Here is a 19,498-nt window from a genome sequence, read left to right as displayed (position 1 = left end):
GCCCCTGCCCTGGTGTGTAACACATGGAAACTGGTTCTAATCCCTTTCCAGCAGTTATTTATCTGTGTGTGAGGCACTGCAGCCCTGCCCTGGTGTGTAACACCCAGACAGGTTACAATCCCTTTCCAGGGGTATTTCTGTGTGTGTGGGAAGCTGCAGCACCACTCACGGTGTGTAACATCTAGAAAGATTACAATCCCTTTCCAGCAGGTATTTGATGCCTGGTATTTCATGTGTGAGCAGCCCCAGGCCGGTGACCCCGCGCGTAACCCGTGTCTGTTGTCCGCAGCTCTACATCCAAACCACCACGCTCACCATCTCCATGAACCTGAGCGCGTCGGTGGCGCTGGGGATGCTCTACATGCCCAAGGTTTACATCATCATCTTCCACCCCGAGCTGAACGTGCAGAAGCGCAAGCGCAGCTTCAAGGCGGTGGTGACGGCGGCCACCATGTCCTCGCGCCTGTCGCACAAGCCCAGCGACCGCCCCAACGGCGAGGCCAAGACGGAGCTCTGCGAGAACGTGGACCCCAACAGTGAGTACGGGGCTCCGCAGCGCTCCGGGGCTGCTCCTGCTTTGCTCCATCGTGGCGTTTGCAGCTCTGGGCTGGTGGTGGAACTCTCTGCTTTTGGCTCTTGGCGGTGCCGTTTGGTGGTGGAGCCTCAGTAGGGGTTGGGAGCTGTGAGTGACTCGTGGCCCCCTGCTTTACCTGTGAGAGGGAGGGAACAGCACACCCTGGGCACAGAGCCCTGCACATCCCTGGGCACAGAGCCCTGCACATCCCCAGGTACAGAACCCTGGGCACAGAACCCTGGGCACTGAACCCTGCACATCCCTGGGCACAGAGCCCTGCACATCCCCTGAGTACAGAACCCTGGGCACTGAACCCTGCACATCCCTTGGGCACAGAACCCTGGGCACAGAGCCCTGCACATCCCCAGGTACAGAACCCTGGGCACAGAACCCTGGGCACTGAACCCTGCACATCCCTGGGCACAGAACCCTGCACATCCCCTGAGTGCAGAACCCTGGGCACTGAACCCTGCACATCCCCAGGTACACAGCCCTGCAGCCCGGGTCCAGCTGGCCCTGACAAGCACCAAATTCATCAATAACTCTGCTAACACCAGTTTTCACCCTGGTTCTTGCAAAGTTGCTTTGCAAAAATCTCACAGTCCCTGAAGATTCCCATTTAGGGATTTTATCTGGCCTTAATGCAAATCTTGCCACCGATTTAAAGGGAAAATAGATGGCAAAGACACTTCTAGTTTCCTTAATGTGCATAGCAGAGGATAGCACAGCACGAAATTACAGACTGAGGCCATCAAATTTGATTTGCATTTGAATCTGGAAGGAGCTGAGGAAGGAGACAGCTGCACAGCTCTGAGCATGCTGCAAAGGTTTGGGCACATCTGCAGTTCTTGTGCAAAGCCAGCTCTGAATGTGGAGAAATGCCCTTTCCCTGCCCGTGCCCCACTGATCTGTTTGCTGCTGGAATCCCTGCCACTTCTTGTCCTGTCAGTGCTGCTGTAATTCCTGCCTCTAATGCTGCTGGAATTCCTGCCCCATTGATGCTGCTGGAATTCCTGCCTCTAACACTGCTGGAATTCCTGCCCCATTGCTGCTGCTGGAATTCCTGCCCCATTGATGCTGCTGGAATTCCTACCCCGTTCATGCTGCTGGAATTCCTGCCTGGGGCAGCAGCTCTGCTGTCAAAGCAGAGTGGGAGCAAGAAGCACATCCCCGACACTGCATTTTCCTCCCCCTGCTCACCCCTGCGGGATTTACCCCTGATGTCTGATCATGCAGGTGTACAAAATCCATTCCTGCTGGGAAAACCAAATTCATCCTTGGAAGCTGGACTGGGGTCCAGAGCCAGGGACCAGAGGCATGGACAGAACCATGGACAGAGGCAGGGACAGAGGCAGGGACAGAGCCAGGGACAGAGCCAGGGACAGGACCATGGACAGAGCCAGGGACAGGACCACGGACAGAGCCAGGGACAGGACCACGGACAGAGCCATGGAACGGCTCTCACAAATCAAGGACTTGCAGCTGGAGAGAGCCCCTTGTGCAGCAGGAAATAAAAGGAATTCCTGCCCTGGGCTGTTCCCTAGTGTCACTCGGGGCCCTATGCCAAGGCATTTCAGGAAGGGAAGGCAGGAAAAGAGAATTTGAAATCCAGCTGGGCCAGGGCAGCGGATTGTGTTGCTGGTGCACTTCACTAACCACTCTCTGGATCAACTAAGCTGAAATTAAACACCACAAACCCCAAATGTAAGAATTTCATGCCAAAACTTGGCCAAAGAGAAAGCTCCCCAAGCTGTGATGCTGGAATGTTCCCTGTGGGAGCCCAGCCTGCAGACATCCCCCCAGGGTCCCCTCCTGTGCTGCATCTCTTCCTGCTTTCAGACTTCTGAGAACATTCTCCCCTCCCACCAAAGAACTGCCAGATTTTATTTTGGGAAGGAAACATTTTTACTATAAATAAAATCTGCTCACCTAAGCCCCATGCTTCTGGTCAAACACCCATTTTTAGTCCAAGGCTGTAGACCAGAACATGTTTTTAAGAGGCGCAAGGGGCAGAGGCTCCTGGCTTGCCCAGATGTGCCACCTTTGCCTCGAGCCTTCACTGAGTGGGAACCTAAAGCTCATGAATGTGTTTGTTAGGAAATGTGCCACCTCTGACTTTCTGCTTTATGAGCTTTTCCTTCTTTATTATCACTTGTGAAATAATTATTTTAAAAACATTTTCATTATTTATGTGGAATTCCATCTGTTCATAGTCTCAGCTGCACCAGCACTGCTCGTTCATTCCCCAGGTCTGTGTGTTCATAACAATTATTAGAAAATCAAATGATATAAACTTCTGCTGTACTTCAAAGTTTTGGGGTGCCTTAGTGCCAGTGTGACTGCTGCAGTTACTGTGCTGTGGCATTGATTGGGTTATTGATCAGCCCCCTGATCAGGCAGTGTTCAGGAATGTGTATAACAGTAGTTCACCTGAACTCAGGTTTTTGAAGTTTGAGTAGTCTGTTAAATAAAAGTTGTTTACAGTTCCATTTTTAGGTGGAAAAAAATGAAAATTGTGTTAGTGAATTTTAAAAACAGTCATAACATCCAAGCAAAACTCCTCAAACTTAATTTTCAGTGAAATTTTGGGTATGGTGTCCATACATAAAAATGGGTTTGATGTTTTTATAGCAATTTCACTTTAAAAATATTTTATACCGTGAATAGAGAAATTTCCAGAGTTTTACCAATCAGAAAATAGGAAATGTGAATTACAAATTGCTCTGGATGCATCTTGGAGCATTTTTTTCTAAAAATCTCAAATATCTTCTCTTAAAACCAAATGATGTTTTTCCAGTATTTCTTTGTGAAATTCAGGGTTTGGTTGTTGGAGCCATGCAAAGCTCTGGAGCTCAGGGGGCAGAGCAGGGAAGTTCCTGGGGAGGATCAGAGTCAGCAGTGCCCAGAGCGAGCTGAGTGCTGGCCTGGCTCAGCCGTGGGCTCTGCGAGTACAGTGGGGTTTGCACTTTGATTTTCTGCTCTTTCTCACGGGGCTGCTGCTGCTGCTTGCTCAGCTGCTGGGGGCTGCAGGTGCCATTTCTGCTGGGAGGTGTTCCATGAGTGTTCCCCTGTCCCAGCCCAGGGAGCACCAGCACGGGACCCACAGACCTCCAAACAAACCCTGCAAATCTGGGGCTGACCCTGCCTCCAAACCCTGCAAATGTGGGGCTGACCCTGCCTCCAAAGCCTGGAAATGTGGGGCTGACCCTGCCTCCAAACCCTGCAAATCTGGGGCTGAGCGCACATTTATGGCCTGTCCTGCTCACAGGCCACAGTCAAAGCACAAGCAAAATGTGGATGGTTTTACAGAGAAATAGCCTTGAAAAAATCTCCAGGTTTTTAGCAGATCTTTAGAAGACCAGAGCAGCTGTGGCTGCCCTGGATCCCTGGCAGTGCCAAGGCCAGGCTGGACACTGGGGCTGGAGCACCTGGGACAGTGGGAGGTGTCCCTGCCATGGCAGGGGTGGCACTGGGGGGGATTTGGGGTCCCTCCCAGCCCAGACCCCTCTGTGGCAGTGGGCTGAAGGTGCCCCTGTCAGGCTGAAGCTCTGTGAACTCCTGAGTGCTGCCCAGGAGCAGGGGATGCTCATCCTGTGGGACCAGTGCACACAGCTCAGGGGCAGCCTGCTGGGACTGAGGCTCACAGAAATGTGTGCAGAGCACCTGGAGAGGGTCTGGAGTGAGCCCAGAGGGAGGCACCGATTGATTACCATGAGAGAGAAGCCTGGCAGTGCAGTGACCTCATGTCCCTGCCATCAGGGGAATGGGGCTGGCTGTGTGAGATTGCCTGGGATCCCTGGGAGAGCCGCACCTCTCCTGCTGAACGGGGTGTGTTAGGGCCAAGCCTTCCAATCCATTTAGGAGAAGTCTCCTAATCGCTCCTGTTCGCCATCTGGCAGTGCCTGCTGTCCCTCACTGCACAGCTTTCCCTGCTGGGCTCAGCAGCATGTGGGGCACAGCAGCTCCCAGCCCTGGCATGAGCTTGCTGTGCTCCTGTGTGGCTTTGCTGGAATTTCACACTTTGGGAAGGTGTTTCTGGTGGGGCCTGAGGTGGAGCAGGTGGAGGGCCCTGCTGGGCTGTCTGCTCCATTTTCTGCTGCAGGAGCAGTGTCAGACTGGGACAGAACCCATGCTTGGCTTCTGTTGAGATTTACATGTAATTACTGCTTCCCTCTTGCTGAAGAAAGCGCTCAAATGGCTCTTGGTGATGCTGAGGAGGGACAGGGGGTCTGAAACAGCAGCCAAAATATCCTGGGTTGGTTCAGGGGGCAGCAGGGAAAATCAGCTCAGCCAGCCCTGCTCTCCTGAGAAAGCTGCTCCCCTGGTTGGAGGTACCTGAGCCCCCTGGGCTGGCTGCTCTGGGGCTGCCAGGGCTGAATCCTGGGCTGATCCCTGTGCTGATTGCTGTGCTTCCAGGGCTGATTCCTGGGCTGATTCCTGGGCTGCCAGGGCTGATTTCCATGCTGCCAGGGCTGATTCCTGTGCTGATTCCTGGGCTGATTTCTGTGCTGATTTCCATGCTGGCAGGGCTGATTCCTGTGCTGATTCCTGGGCTGATTCCTGTGCTGATTTCCATGCTGCCAGGGCTGATTCCTGTGCTGATTCCTGTGCTGGTGCCCCCAGACCCCAGTGGGAGGCAGAGGAGTGCCAGGGCTCATGGCAGGGCAGGCTGGGAGCGTTCCTTGTGCCCAGACCCATCCTACACTCAATGTATTTACTTTCCCTGTAGACTCCATAGCACCAGTAAGAAAGAGTGTTCAAAAGTCTGTTACTTGGTACACTCTCCCACCTACTGTATAGCTTTTGCCTGCTTTCCAAAAAGGTAAGGAAAACCGAGCTTTTCTTACTTTATTCTCAAATGATGATGGTGATTATGATTATTGTGACTATTTTTATTATATACGTAATTACATGAGAAATGTTCATTAGTGCAGCTGTGTTAAAAGAGATATCTAACTTAAAAATTGTTCACAAACCTGTTACCAAAAGTTTTCATGGGGGTTTGCCTGAAAGGGGAGGCCTTGACGTGAGTCTGGGAGCTCTCCTCCTGCCCACCACTGGAGCTGGACCCCGATAAAGCCTTTGAGGGTGGAATATTCGTATAAAAACAAACAAACAAATGATCAAAAGTGAATTCTGGCCCCCAGACCTGAGAGCCCAGGCAGTGTTTTCTGAGTCCTCCCCAGCACCAAAGCTGTACATGCCCCTAAAGATTGAAAAGCTGCTTTTCCCCAGGGCAGCCCAGTGGCACTGACTGGGTGGAACCACGAGTGAACAATTTTTGAGGGCTGGCTTTTGTGGCTGCCTCGTGGTGATCTGGTGATGTGTGAGCTCCTGTGGCATTTGTGCCTGCAGCAGCCAGGAATTCCTGCTTTCCCAGGGGCACAGAGGGGTCAGAAGCCTTTGACAGTGCACAGAAACGATTGCCAAGCATTAATAAGTGTTTCTCACAGCTCCCTGCGTGCTCAGGGGCTTTGCCCAGGTACAAAAGCCTGTACCTGACCTGGTTCCTGTGCTGCTGTGCGCTGAGGGCTGGGAAAATCACTGTATTCAGCCTTCAGAGTGTTTAGCGTGGCCCTAATAGGTGAGAACTCCTATCAGCAAAGGTTGGAATGCTGCTTGAATTGAGCCTCTGAGACACAGGAAAAGAAATTACCAATATCTCTGGCTGCTGTAAATTGCCCAGCTCCAGCATCAATTCAGTCCTCCCGAGAGCCCAAATTGGTTTGGATTGCGTTTGAATCAGAGCCATTGTGGCAGCTCCCAGCTCAGGAGGGGAGGCTGAAGCTCTCGTGAACCCCGGGCTGACCCCGAGCATCCCAGGCTGCGCTGGGCTGGGGAAATGGGACAAAGCACCGGGGGCACAAGGGGCCGCTCAAAGCATCCTGCGGATGAAAAAGGAGAAGGAAAGGGCAGCTCTGTGGAGATGAGATTGTTAAAGGAAGGAGATGAGAAGGAGAGAGATGGGAGAAACCTAAATCTCAGGAGAAATTGGTTTTTTAAAGAAAACTTTTTTAAATGGCACAAAAATAATTAGGAGCTCAGATTCTAAAATTAATTTATTTCTGTGTACTAATGGGAATAATGTAAGGAATTGCTGTCTGCAAAGGCACACAAATAACTCTGTCATCCAGGTCCTATACAAAGCAACTGGCCACTGAGATTCTTTAAGCAGATTTTAAAACTTGGTCCAGAGAAGCTTTGAAAATGCTTTTCACCCCAAAGCAGGGCTGCTCCGGGCTTGTGCTGGTCCTGCCAGTGCTCCTGTGCTCCAGGCTGTTTTCCATCCCAGCACCGCTGCTCCAGCTCCTGCAGCCCTGGCTGCTGCTTTGATCTGTTCTCCCAGGAATACAGAACAACAAGCAGCATGAAACAATGCAGTGTATTAAAAACAAAGCCGGGCCAGCAGCAAACATCAGCTGCTTGTAAATTGACACTTGTTCTGCTGGTAAGGTGTTTGTAGTAGGAACGAGCAGAGCCGAGCCCTGACGTGACTGTATCAATTTCTGCTTGTGATGCACAGGGAGATGGCTTTGAAAGGCTCTAAATTGTTTCCTGGGAGTGACAAATAGGGCTTCTCTGCTCCTGAGGCTGATGGAAATACCAGGCTTGGAAAACACGGGTAGGTGTGTGAGGGAAGGAATTGTCCACCGGTGAGCAAGGCAAGGAGGCAGCTGAGGCTTCTGCAGGGCTGCAGGGTCACGGCTGGGGCTGCACGAGTGCCTGCAGGAGTGCCTGCTGCACCTGGCACTGCCCCTGGGCTGGGCTGGGGCTGCCAGGGCCCGGGGACAGCTCCCTGCCCTGGCCTTGGCAGGGCGGCAGAGCCTCGGCCTCTGCATTCCCCTGGGTTCCTGCTGGGTGTGCCAGGCTGGCCCTGGCACTGCTTGGGGCAGGGAGAGCATCCCCAGCAGGTCCTGCAGGGATGTGCCAGGGCCTGGGGCTGGACACTGACACCAGGCAGTGCTGATTGACTCCAGGGAATGGTGGAACTGCACACAGACACCGTGGCACGCTGATTCCCGTGGCACTGGGAGCCAGGGCACTGCCAGGGCTGGCACAGCCCATGCAGCACCCTGCCTGCCGTGGGCACAGCTGCCCTGAGGAGAAGGGCACTTTCTGGGTTCCAGTAAGGAACTGATGTGGGATGAGCTCTGACCTGGCCTCAGGCTGACCTGGGCTGCTGTTGGAAGGGGGAGATGGTTCAGGTGCCCCCAGTGCCCCATGGTTCAGGTGCCCCCAATGCCCCATGGTTCAGGTGCCCCCAATGCCCCATGGTTCAGGTGCCCCCAGTGCCCCATGGTTCAGGTGCCCCCAATGCCCCGTGGTTCAGGTGCTCCTCAGTTCCGTGCCTGTTCTCCTCCTGCTCCCAGCCCAGGGTGCCCCAGGCCAGGAGCAGCCCGTGCCAACACCTGGGCACAGGCAGGTGGCCCTGGGCACAGTCAGCTCTTTGCAGGCTCTGGCTCTGAGCTGTGAGATGCTCTGTAGCTCATCACCCTCCAGTGTGTGCTATGGAATAATTATTTGCTGGATTGAAGTGTCATTTTTGTTTTAAATCTGGCCAGTTTCAGCCTGAGAAAATACTCCGTGTTTAACCTCACTTGAGGGATTTTCTGTTCAGTGGAGGCTGCTGAGAAATGAGAATTTGCACTCAAAATTGATAACTGAAAGGCTTTGACAGCCCTTCACTGCATCTATTTGCTTCTGGAATGGCTGACTGGAAAACTAACCATCACCAATTCCTTCTAATGGTGATGTGCTTATTTTAAAAGTGCTGCACAGAGGTGCATCCTGCCCTTGGGCACTGCCAGGGATGCAGGGGCAGCCACAGCTGTGCCAGGGCTGCCCACCCTGCCAGGAACAATTCCCAATTCCCAATCTCCCACCCAGCCCTGCCCTCTGGCACTGGGAGCCATTCCCTGGGTGCTGTCCCTCCATCCCTGTCCCCAGTCCCTCTGCAGCTCTCCTGCAGCCCCTTCAGGGGCTCTGAGCTCTCCCTGGAGCCTTCTCCCCTCCAGGTGAGCCCCCCCAGGTGTCCCAGCCTGGCTCAGAGGGGCTCCAGCCCCAGAGAGAACATTCCCTCCTGTCTGAGCATTTGGGGATCATGTTACTTTCTCTTTTACATCTAAAAAGAATTACTTTGATATAATTGCCAGCTCCCATATTAATTATCTGCAGACTGTCTCACACCTCTCATGACTGTACACAATACAAGATTGTAGTATGCAGGGAAGTGTCAGACTGTTTCCATTTTTAAAAATTGAAATTCTGAGGGCACTTAAAGCATCACCTTCGAGGCTGATGTGTGAATAAAGACACACTCATGGCTAGAAGTGCCTGGGATATTAAAAGCTGTGTAGGAGATGGATGTCTGGGAGCACAAATTAGGATTAGTTAGTGTCTAAGTATTCATTGTTCATTCCACATTTTCTGTCTCCTCGTGTGCTCTTTTTCCCTGGTAAATCCTGGTGAGGAGTGAGCAGATACAGCTGTACCTCACAGACCAGTGTCTCTCACTGCTTTGCTTAACAAACTCAGCAGCTCTGAGTTCTCCCTTTGACTAATTTATCACTCCTTACACCCTCTGAGGGAGGATCTGTCACATCTATAAATTGTAATATCAGGGAGAAGACTCAGCGTTTGGCTCTCCTGTGTCCCACAGATGTGGAATGGCTCCCTGGCTCCCAGGCAGGGCAGATGTCAGGGCTCAGCCCTGCTGCAGGGCTCCCTCCCATCCCATCCCTCCTGCCGCAGGAAAGGAGCTGGAGATCAGCAGATCAGAGTGCACAGCCTGCCCTCCATCCCCTGAGCCCCTGCAATCACTGAACCCGGGCTCTGGGAGCAGCTCACAGCTGCAGAACCAGAGGCTGGAAGGGCCATGGTTTTCATAGACCTAATGAAAACTTAGCAAGTGAGTTCAGAAAGGAAACCCTAATAATGATGGGGTAAAAAGAAGAACAAACCTCAAGCAATATTGCAGCAAAATTAATTTCTCAAACACACAAATCCAGGCAGTTTTTGGTGGGCATGATTGCAAGTATGGAGAAAACTGCTCAGGTTGTGTCAGAACAGCAAGAAATCTCAGTTCCTGCCTGAGTGTGTGCCTTTGGTGGAGCTGTGCAAACCCTGCTGTGTTTGTCACCTTGTGGAAGCAAACAGGAAACCCCAGCAGCTCTGGGGAGCTGGGAGCAAACAGAGGAGGGGGCACAGCCCAGCCCTGGTGTCCCTGCAGGGATCACTGCAGTGAGGCAGGGGTTGGTCTGTGCTCTCACTGAGTGCAAACAGGATATACTTGTGCAGGACCTGGGTAGGTTTGGCTTTTGAGGGCCAGCAAGCAGCAGCAAATTCAAGCAAACACCCAGAAACTGGGGGTTCTGGGTGCTCCTCTCTGCCAGCACTGCTTCACCCCAGCACCTCTGGAGAACATCACAGGGGCTGTTTGTCCTTCCTGGCTCCAGGGAAGGAAATGTGGCATCTCCCAGAGAGCTGTGCCATTCGTTGAGGAGAGCATCCTTTGCCATTCCGAAGATGTGATTGCCTTTGGGCTGGGGTTGTTTGGGCTCTGACAGTGGGGAGCAAAGGCAGGAGGTTCCTTTCCAGCCAGGGGAAATGAAAGAACAGGAAGGGAGCAGGTTAAACACATGTAAATTCCCATGCAGCACGCCATGGGCACAGGGAGGAGGGGAGGAAGGCAGCCCAGCCCGGGTGTGGGGTTTGGCTGAGCTCCCCTCAGTGACCCAGAGCTCTGCTCTCAGCTGGGAGCAGTCTGGCACTGCCTGCACCGAGGTGCCTGCTCCTGCTGCTCCGGGGAAAGAGAAACAGCAGAGATAAAGTTGCCATAGTTACACCACTTGTCACGATGCTTATCATGTCCCTGGGATAAAGAGCCCTGCATTAAATCTGGGCTCTTATTAATATCAGCTGTTAAACATTTCCAGGGTATTTGAAATCAAGACTTCTGCTAAAAAATTAAATGTTGATTGCAGCAAAATGGGGCAGTTTAACAGTGCAGCTCAGAGTGTAATTGTGTCAGACACTGTGGAACAGAGTTGTACACCAGGAATACATTTTCCACTGAATTGAGTCTCTTGCACCTCATGAACATCCTCGATTTTCCTGTTAAGATGTTTGTTACGTGCAACCCTTTGCCAAGGAGCTCGAGCAGGCCAGCTAGCAGGGAGGGAGAAGAGTTCCTGGGGTGAGTGAGAAAATATTGCTGTGTGATTGCTGTATAACCATAGGAGAGCTGGGAGAGCTGGAGAGAGCTTCAGGGTGACCAGATTGTGGCCTCTGGAGCCTGGAGGGGCTGGCAGGAAAGGGGGAAAGGGAATATTGTGAGCTGGGATGTTGGGGAGGAATTGTGAGCTGGGATACTGGGGAGAGGAATTGTGAGCTGAGATATTGGGGAGAAGAATTGTGAGCTGGGATATTGGGGAGGAATTGTGAGCTGGGATATTGGGGAGGGGAATTGTGAGCTGGGATATTGGGGAGAAGAATTGTGAGCTGGGATATTGGGGAGAAGAATTGTGAGCTGGGATATTGGGAGGAATTGTGAGCTGGGGTATTAGGGAGGAATTGTGAGCTGGGATATTGGGGAGGAATTGTGAGCTGGGATATTGGGGAGGAATTGTGAGCTGGGACACTGGGGAGGAATTGTGAGCTGGGATATTGGAAGGAATTGTGAGCTGGGATATTGGGGAGAAGAATTGTGAGCTGGGATATTGGGAGGAATTGTGAGCTGGGGTATTAGGGAGGAATTGTGAGCTGGGATATTGGGAGGAATTGTGAGCTGGGATAATGGGGAGAGGAATTGTGAGCTGGGATAATGGGGAGAGGAATTGTGAGCTGGGATATTGGGAGGAATTGTGAGCTGGGATATTGGGGAGAGGAATTGTGAGCTGGGATATTGGGGAGGAATTGTGAGTTGGGATATTGGGGAGGAATTGAGAGCTGGGATATTGGGGAGAGGAATTGTGAGCTGGGATATTGGGGAGGAATTGTGAGCTGGGATAATGGGGAGGAATTGAGAGCTGGGATATTGGGGAGAGGAATTGTGAGCTGGGATATTGGGGAGGAATGGTGAGCTGGGATATTGGAAGGAATTGTGAGCTGGGACACTGGGGAGGAATTGTAAGCTGGGATATTGGGAGGAATTGAGAGCTGGGATATTGGGAGGAATATTGAGCTGGGATAATGGGGAGGAATTGTGAACTGGGATATTGGGAGGAATATTGAGCTGGGATAATGGGGAGGAATTGTGAACTGGGATATTGCAGAGGAGTTGCTCCCTGCGAGGGGATGAAGCCCACAGCAGCTCCCAGGATGGCAGAGAAGTAAAGGAGATGTGCTGGAGCAGGTGACAGCAGTGCTGGGAGGGCAGGGCAGCCACGGAGCCCTGGTTGTGCCCAGGGTTGGGGACAAGGCACTGGGGACACCCTGGGAGCAGGTCAGCAGCACAGTCAGGAGGCAGAGGTGAATTGTTTTCCATCAGCTCTGACTCCAGCCCTCCTTGGGGATGTTTCAGCCATCACTCAGGTCATCATTTTAATTATGTTTCATGCAAACTGTTTTCACACTTGGCTCTAACAGCTCTCTGCAGAGCCTGGCTTTCCAGGTAAGATAACCAAAGTGCTGTTAATGACTTTGTTTTAAGCAGGTGAAAATAATTTGCTTCCATTTGTTATCTTTGCAGTCCACAGCACTCACACAGCAGCAGTAGAAATGGAGTTGGAATTAGCAGGTTTTCTGTACCGCTGGCTCCAATTAAGGAATATGAGTTGGGTTTGTTTCTTCCCTGCCATAATCTCATAAACATTTGGAAACACATTTCCTAAGCTCCTGAGCACCTTTGCAGCTCCACGTGACCTGGTGCAGGTGAGGCTCTGGGGCTGGATTTGTGTGAGGGTTGTGCAGTGGCTCCTTTGGCCCCTGGCTCCATCCCCACGTCCTCCTCCTCCTCTCAGAGCAGGATTTCTGTCCCCCATCCCTGTGGGACACAAGCACAGCTCTGCCTGTGCCCCCTGCAGTCCTTCAGGGCTGGAGGTGTTGATCAGCCTTCCTGCTGCCCATCCCCTGATCCTGGTGGGGCAGACACTCTCAGCTTCCCCTGACACACAGGTTCTTATCTGCAGAGCAGACAAGGAGGAGATGGGGAGAGATGCAGCCAACAGGAGATAGATAGGGAGACAGCCAAAGAGGAGATAGATAGGGAGACAGCCAAACAGGAGATAGGGAGACAGCCAAAGGTGCCTGAGATGGATGTTCCTCAGCAGTGCTGTGCTTCATTGATTTTATTTGGAAGGGTACAACTAATCCTTCTCTATCAGTTTTATTTCCTGACTCAAAATCTCAATCCCATAGTTCTGTTTCTGGCACAGCCCTGCAGATTTTCCAGGCCATGAACAGCCTGGCTCTGTTCTGTGACTCAAAGTCCCGTTTGTGTTGGTGGCCAGGTGGGGAGGTTCATCTCTGGATTTATCTCCTGAGCTCCCCCCTGGTAACCCCTTGAGGGTAACCCCTGTTCCTGGCTGTGCTGCTGCACCAGCAGTGCCAGGGGAGCCTGACAGCTGAGGACAGAATTTCTAGGAGAAGAAGCAATTGGGGAGGAACACACTTCTACTGTTTTATTTGTTATTTAATGTACTTGCATTCTGTTACTCAAACAGGACATTGCACTGCTCCTGTGTGTCAGAGCCACAGGGCCAGGCTGGAGGGACCCAGCAGCACAGGCAATGCAATGCTCTGTGCAGGGCAGCCGCTGAGAGACTGAGAAGGTGCCAGAACACTGTGGCAGCACAACAAGAGAGATGTCAAAATGTGAAAGAACAATCCATTTACATTTAGATACCAAATTTAAAATTATTTTCTCCAAGCTTCATTCCATTTGTTGGGCTTTGGGCAAGCATGTAGAATCATTTAGGCCTGTTGCTTTCATCTGGCTCTCATCTAAATTCCCCAATTTGAAGGCAGCAGAGCATGGGGAGAGCTCTGTCTTTCTGGCAGAGATCGAGGGAAAGCCACGCAGCTCCATTTTGCTTTTAGATGGACTAGGAGTAGGATTTAATAATCAGCCTCTGCTCTGCCTGCCACAAATGATATGGGCTGCTAAGCCAGAATTAAGGAAATGAAAGAGAGGAGCTGAGCATTATCTGCCCCAGTGACTGCAGAGGAATCAGAGCAGGAGTTCCAGGCTCGGAGCCATCCCCATGTTCGTCCCTGCTCGGAGCTGGGAATGCTGAGATGAGGTTTCATGTGTTTGATAGCTCGAGATGCCTGCGGGCTGCAATAAAATTCATTTCTTGCACTGTAAATCTTTGCTCTTTAAGCATGGAAGAGGTTACAAATGTGCATAAAATTGAAGTGCAAGTGATTACATCTCACTCTGAGTCCGTATTGACAGCTCTGCCTGGCTCTGGGGTGTTGTGGGAGCTCCTGTCTTTGTGACCTGTGCCCAAGATAATGAAAACCAGTCAAGTGATGAAACTCATAAGTCCAAAGAGGATTTTTGCTTCTGTGTGTTTGTTTTTGATGTGTTCCTGGCACAGAGATGCAGGTGTTACTCACTTCTGGAAGGGTGTGGGCTCTCAGTGGCCCCACTGCAGGAAAGGAATGAATCCTTGTTCTCCCAGGAGCATATTGTTGGGTTTCATGTGCTGCTCTCAGGAGCATTGTTGGGTTTCATGTGCTGCTCTCAGCTGCAGCTCTGGTGGCTGTGCTGGTGTTGGCTGAAGGTCGGACTCGCTGATCTCGGGGGTTTTCTATCCCCGGTGGTTCTATGGGCTCACCTGTGCCTGGCTGTGCTCACCTGTGTCCCTCAGCGCTCCCTCCTGCTCGTTCCTTCCATTGGCACTGTCACTCTTCACCGCTAACGAGTGGGAAATGAGCAGAAAAGGGCGCTGCTCTCTAACTGTGACAGAAACCTCTTCTTTAGGTGCTTAAGGCCCTTTTGAAGGGTTTCCCCTTTCCCAAGGCAGTGACACGGTGCCAGTGCCCCCGGAGCAGCGCTATTCGCACACGGGCAGGCAGCCGCCGCGATATTTCCTTCCTCACCGCTTTGGGCCCTGAACCCGAGGGTTAGCCCGGCTGATGCCCTGGGCATTCCCAGGGTTATCCCGGCTGATGCCCTGGGCATTCCCGGGGATGTCCCGGCAGTGCAGGTGCTGCTCTCGGCTCCTTCCAGCACACCCAGAGCAGCGGCCAGCCGGGCTGCCGTCATTCCGTGGCTATTAACTAATGAATGAAATAATTAATTAATGAACATGTGGAGGCTGTTCGCGAGAGGCCAATCTGTGCTCGCTGTCGGAGCCGTCACCCTTGAGCAGAACAGCGGCGGAGCGGTGAGATCCGTATCTGTCCCGTGTAAGGAGCAGGCAATGCTGCATTAAAGCGTGGCAGCGCCGATGGTTCATTAGCGTCCCCCATTTTCATGTAAATTAATTTCTTTGAGGAAAATCAAATCCATACCTGTGCTAATTGCGGTGATAATGATGAGCTGTGACTCAGGAGGATTCATTACCGAGGCAGACTGTGTCTCCTGAGCTGGCCAGGCCTGCGATGTGTCTGAAGTTGCCCAGAGCTGCGGATTGCTGGAGTTGGTGCAGGAGCAGAGAGGGGAAATGCAGCAGAGCCGCCAGGGACATGATCCCCCCCGGCCCAACAGCCTTTAAACGAGGAAGGTTGTCTTTCCTCTCTGAAAATGACCCCGAGGCTTTTATTGATCATTTCATCTGAATTATGGATGATGCCTTTGTCAGCTGCGTTATCCCGGTGAGGCAGGGCCGTGCCAAGGCCCGTGTCACTGTCTCAGAGCCCATCCAGGTACCCACAGCGTCCCTTGCCTCCATCCCTCTGGCACCGGGGGTTCCCGGTCCTGTTGGGAGTGAGGAAGGAGTTGCAGGGGCTGAACTGGTGAGAAAACTCACCCGCAGAAGGACTGGTTTTGATGGGAGCCCCAGTAATGCCCGGGGGCACTGGAGGGGTGGCATGATCTGAACTCGCAGTGCGAGCATCTAAATCTGTCATAGAAACGCTGCTGCTCCTTGAAATTGGAGCATGTAATGGGTAAAGCTGAAGTGCATCACAAAATAATACATGGAATTACTTTGCAACCTGTTCCATAATGACATTTTTTTCCCAGGCTCATTTTACCCTTCTCCAGCATTTAATAGCGTTCCCCGGTTTATTGAGTATTTGTAGTGTAGCCTTGAAGGATAATGAGTTTTATCCTGGCAGGTGTTGGACACCTTCGTGTGCAGGAGAAGTTAATGGGAGCTGAAGATGATCAGCCCTCTGTGGGATCAGTCCTTGATTGAACAGACAGCACTGACTCCTGTCTGGGGCACGAGGGAAGAGCTGAATCAGGGTTGCAGGATAATATTGCCAAGGGCTGCAGCTCCACGTGAGGTGCCTACATGTCCATCTTGGGAATACCTGGGACTGAAATCCTGTCTTTGGCAGTGAGCACCATGGAAAATACTGATACTGGGCTGCACCCTGTGCGCTGTACTCACAACAGTCTGAATTGCTGGGGCGTGAGAGTTTCTGAAAAGCCAGCAGTGATGTCTGGCTGCTGCCTGGGGGACACCCCTGGAGGACACCACAGCCTGGCTGGGGAGCACAGGGAGCTGTGTTTGGTCTCTGAGGGCTTGGGGGATGCTCAGGGGCTGGCAGAGATGCAGGGGATGCTCAGGGGATGCTCAGGGGCTGGAAGGGGATGCAGGGGATGCTCAGGGGCCAGCAGAGATGCAGGGGATGCAGGGGATGCTCAAGGGCTGGCAGAGATGCAGGGGATGCTCAGGGGCTGGCAGGAGATGCAGGGCAGACACTCAGAGCCCTGTGGGAGCCATGTCCTGTTTGGGTCTGGTTTTGCAGAGGGGCTGAGAGGAGCCCCAGGAGACCCAAACCCAATGAAGTTTGACAAGCACATTTGCAGAACAAATCCAATCGTTGTTCTCGTCTCTCCTTCCACAGTGTCTCCTAAATCTTCCTGAGAAAGTTCTAAAACTAAACACGACACATTAAAAATATCATCCAAAGTGTGAGTGGAGTCTGCCCCAGCTTAGCAGACTGGAAATACTCAGCAAACTGCTTAAGTTATGCCAAATTCTCCCAAAGACTGTGGGTTTTAGACTTGAGTGGTTTAGCAAACTGGGATAACTGGAAATCCAGGCTCTCTTTTTGGTCTCTGGAGTTTAGACTGGATCTCAGGGAAAGATTCATCCCCAGAGGGTGCTGGGCACAGCTGCCAGAGCTCCAGGAGCTGCCAGGGATGCCCAGGGTGGGATTTGGGGTGTCTGTGCAGGGCCAGGGGCTGGATGATCCCTTTGGGTCCCTTCCAGCTCAGGATATTCCACAATTCTGTGTCCTGGATCTGTCAGTGTTGCCAGGGTACTGCAGAACAGTTTGCTTTGTGTTCAGCTGCAGTTAAATATTTGCAGTTTTTCCTGACAGGAGCATGTAGCTGCGCTCATAACCTGACTGGTCTGATTTCCTTCTGTTTGCAAACAGATTGGATTTGAAGGTCATAATTAGGAAAGCTGGTACCTTCATCCCCATATTGAAAAATTCTCAGAAGTCATAAAAGTTGAATAAGAATCAACTTTATCCATGAGAAAAGCCAAGTTTAGCCCAGGAGATTTAAGAAGTTGGAGGAAATGTCACTGTTTTTGTGAAAAAGAAATCTTAATAGGATCTGGTTGTGGTGCCTCAGCAGCACAGTCACCCAGACTGCGGGAGCCTGACAACATCAATCCCTGCTAATTCTGTTTATTGCCAGAGCTGGAGCTGGAGCTCGGGCTGGCCTGGGAGCTGCCTGCCCGAGTCCTGTGGGTGGGAGTGGAGGGTTGGGAGCCACCGGCTGTCCCCATCCTGGTGTGTCCCCATCCTGGGCATGTCTCTGTCCTGGTGTGTCCCCATTCCCAGCACATCCCCATCCTGGGCACGTCCCCTTTTCTGGTGTGTCCCCATTCCCAGTACATCCCCATTCCTGGTGTGTCTCCATTCCCAGCACATCCCCATCCCAGGCACATCCCCACCCGGTGCCCCCCGAGCGGTGCCAGCCCCACCGAGGGCTTGGCCGCGGGCTCTGACCCCTGTCTGCTTCTCTTGCAGGCCCTGCTGCAAAAAAGAAGTACGTGAGCTACAACAACCTGGTGATCTAGGCCAGCTGCCATGGGGCACGGGCCACCAGCCCACCCGCCTGGCTGAGCTCCCCACACGGGCTCCGGGGAACCGGGCACGGGGGAGGCTAGAGGAGCCCGGCTCCAGGCCGCTCCCAGCACCTCCTCCATCCTGCCAGCTCTGCATGGCGCTGGCCCGGCCTCAGGGCTGCTGTGGCCTTGGGGACACCGTGGCCTTGGGGCCTCTCCAGCCTTGGGACCGCTGTGGCCATGGGGACACCATGGCCTTGGGCACCACCATGGCCTTGGGGCCTCTCCAGCCTTGGAGCCACCATGGCCTTGAGGCTGTTCTGGCCTTGGGATCACTGTGGCCTTGGGGCCTCTCCAGCCTTGGGACCGCCGTGGCCTTGGGGCCTCTCCGGCCATGGATCCGCCGTGCCCTCAGGGCCGCCGTGGCCTCAGGGCCGCCATGGCCGCGCCTCAGGAGCAGCTCCCTGGGCCGGCTGCGCTCGGCTGCTCTGGACTCTATGGGGCTAATTCTGTCTTTCTATGTACTTCCAGACTGCAAGTTTTTGAACTCTCTGTACAGTTTGTGAGGATTTTTTGCATATTGCCATCCATGTTGTTCCGAGGTCACTGTTTGTTTTTTGGATGCACAGTTTCCTTGAGGCCCTGTGCTCTTGGCACCTCTCAAACCAACTGACCACTGAGGATCTGAGACCTGTGTACATGACTTGTATTATTATTCTTGTATCACTGCAATCCATATACCTTATTTTTTTTAACTAAACAAACAAACAAAACAAAAAAAAGAATTTAAAGACCAAAAACTGTGCTGGCGAAGTTTGTCCCCCCCTTCACACCTCCGATGGGCTGCAGAGGAAGCAGGAAGGATTTTTGCTGAGTTTTAGTAGAGGTCTTGATCTTTGGAATGCATGCCAGTAATGTATTTTATGGTACATGTTAATAATTTATGTTTGATATTTGTATTTGTGTTCTACTTTGTTCTTTTCTTTAAGGTATATGACTATTTTGCAATAATTTCAATGATTCTTAGGATATTTGGAGGAAAGAATATGGCTTTTACATGTCTTGAGGTTTTTCTTTGTTGATGCCCCACCATGATTGACCAGTGTGATAAGGACTTACAGAAGCATGTATGTTTTCTACTGTTTGTAATAAGTAATTTCGTTAATCTTGCTGCTTATGTGCCAATTTAGTGAAACCGATCTTTGCCGCAACCTCCTCCCTCCCTTTCCATTCTCTCGATCCTGTGATATTATCCAAGAATGTATCAATAAAGGATTTTGGTTAACTTTTTTTTATTTACTCCAATAAATATATTTTTTCAGTTGTTCCCTCCCCCTTCCCCCTTGTGACTTAACATTTATTTCATGGCCTTGTCAGACATGCAGAAACCCAGGCTTGTGCACGAGGAGCAGGTCTGCAGAAAGTCCTGGGGGAGCTGGCAGCTGATTGCAGGGGGAAAAGGGCTTGGAAGGGGCGAAGGGGCTTTGAAAGATCTGTCCCAACCCTGAAAGCGAAGCTGGAGTGCCAGGGTGCCAACCCCCTGTCAGTGTCTGATATCTGCAAAGCTGCTGTCAGCTGCCAAGGCTCCTTTGAAGGACACCACGTTCAGCAGCACACCAGACGGTAATTAGGTGAGCAGTTAATCAGAGCACAGCCTGGGTGATCTGGGGCAGGAAAAGGGAAAAGTTGAGGCAGAGGTGAGAGGAAACTCATTCCCTTTGCAGCACAGCACCTGCAGTACCCTCGGCATGGCAGCCACGGCTCGGCTGCGCTGATGGAG

At 52.1% G+C, this 19,498-nt stretch overlaps 1 protein-coding gene across 4 annotated transcripts in view; it reads left to right on the top strand.

Annotated features, from left to right (window-relative positions):
* GRM7 (glutamate metabotropic receptor 7) overlaps positions 1–19,008 on the top strand; it is a 160,692-nt gene extending 141,684 nt beyond the window's left edge. For 2 of the 4 annotated variants that reach the window (XM_058032116.1, XM_058032117.1), the window contains 3 exons: positions 290–536; positions 5,304–5,396; positions 17,681–19,008. In XM_058032116.1, coding sequence (XP_057888099.1) covers positions 290–536; positions 5,304–5,374 — 318 coding nt within the window. In that variant the 3' untranslated portion in view covers positions 5,375–5,396; positions 17,681–19,008. Of the gene's footprint in view, positions 1–289; positions 537–5,303; positions 5,397–12,263; positions 12,446–17,680 lie in introns of all 4 variants that reach the window. The other 2 variants (XR_009115079.1, XM_058032115.1) reach the window with 2 other exon arrangements.
* The last annotated feature ends 490 nt before the right edge of the window (positions 19,009–19,498 follow it).

This window comes from Melospiza georgiana, chromosome 11 (assembly GCF_028018845.1).
Source record: "Melospiza georgiana isolate bMelGeo1 chromosome 11, bMelGeo1.pri, whole genome shotgun sequence".
Classification (NCBI taxonomy): Eukaryota; Metazoa; Chordata; class Aves; order Passeriformes; family Passerellidae; genus Melospiza; species Melospiza georgiana.
The sequence above is the reverse complement of the archived record's forward strand: the minus strand, read 5'-3'. Positions and strand labels throughout refer to the sequence as shown.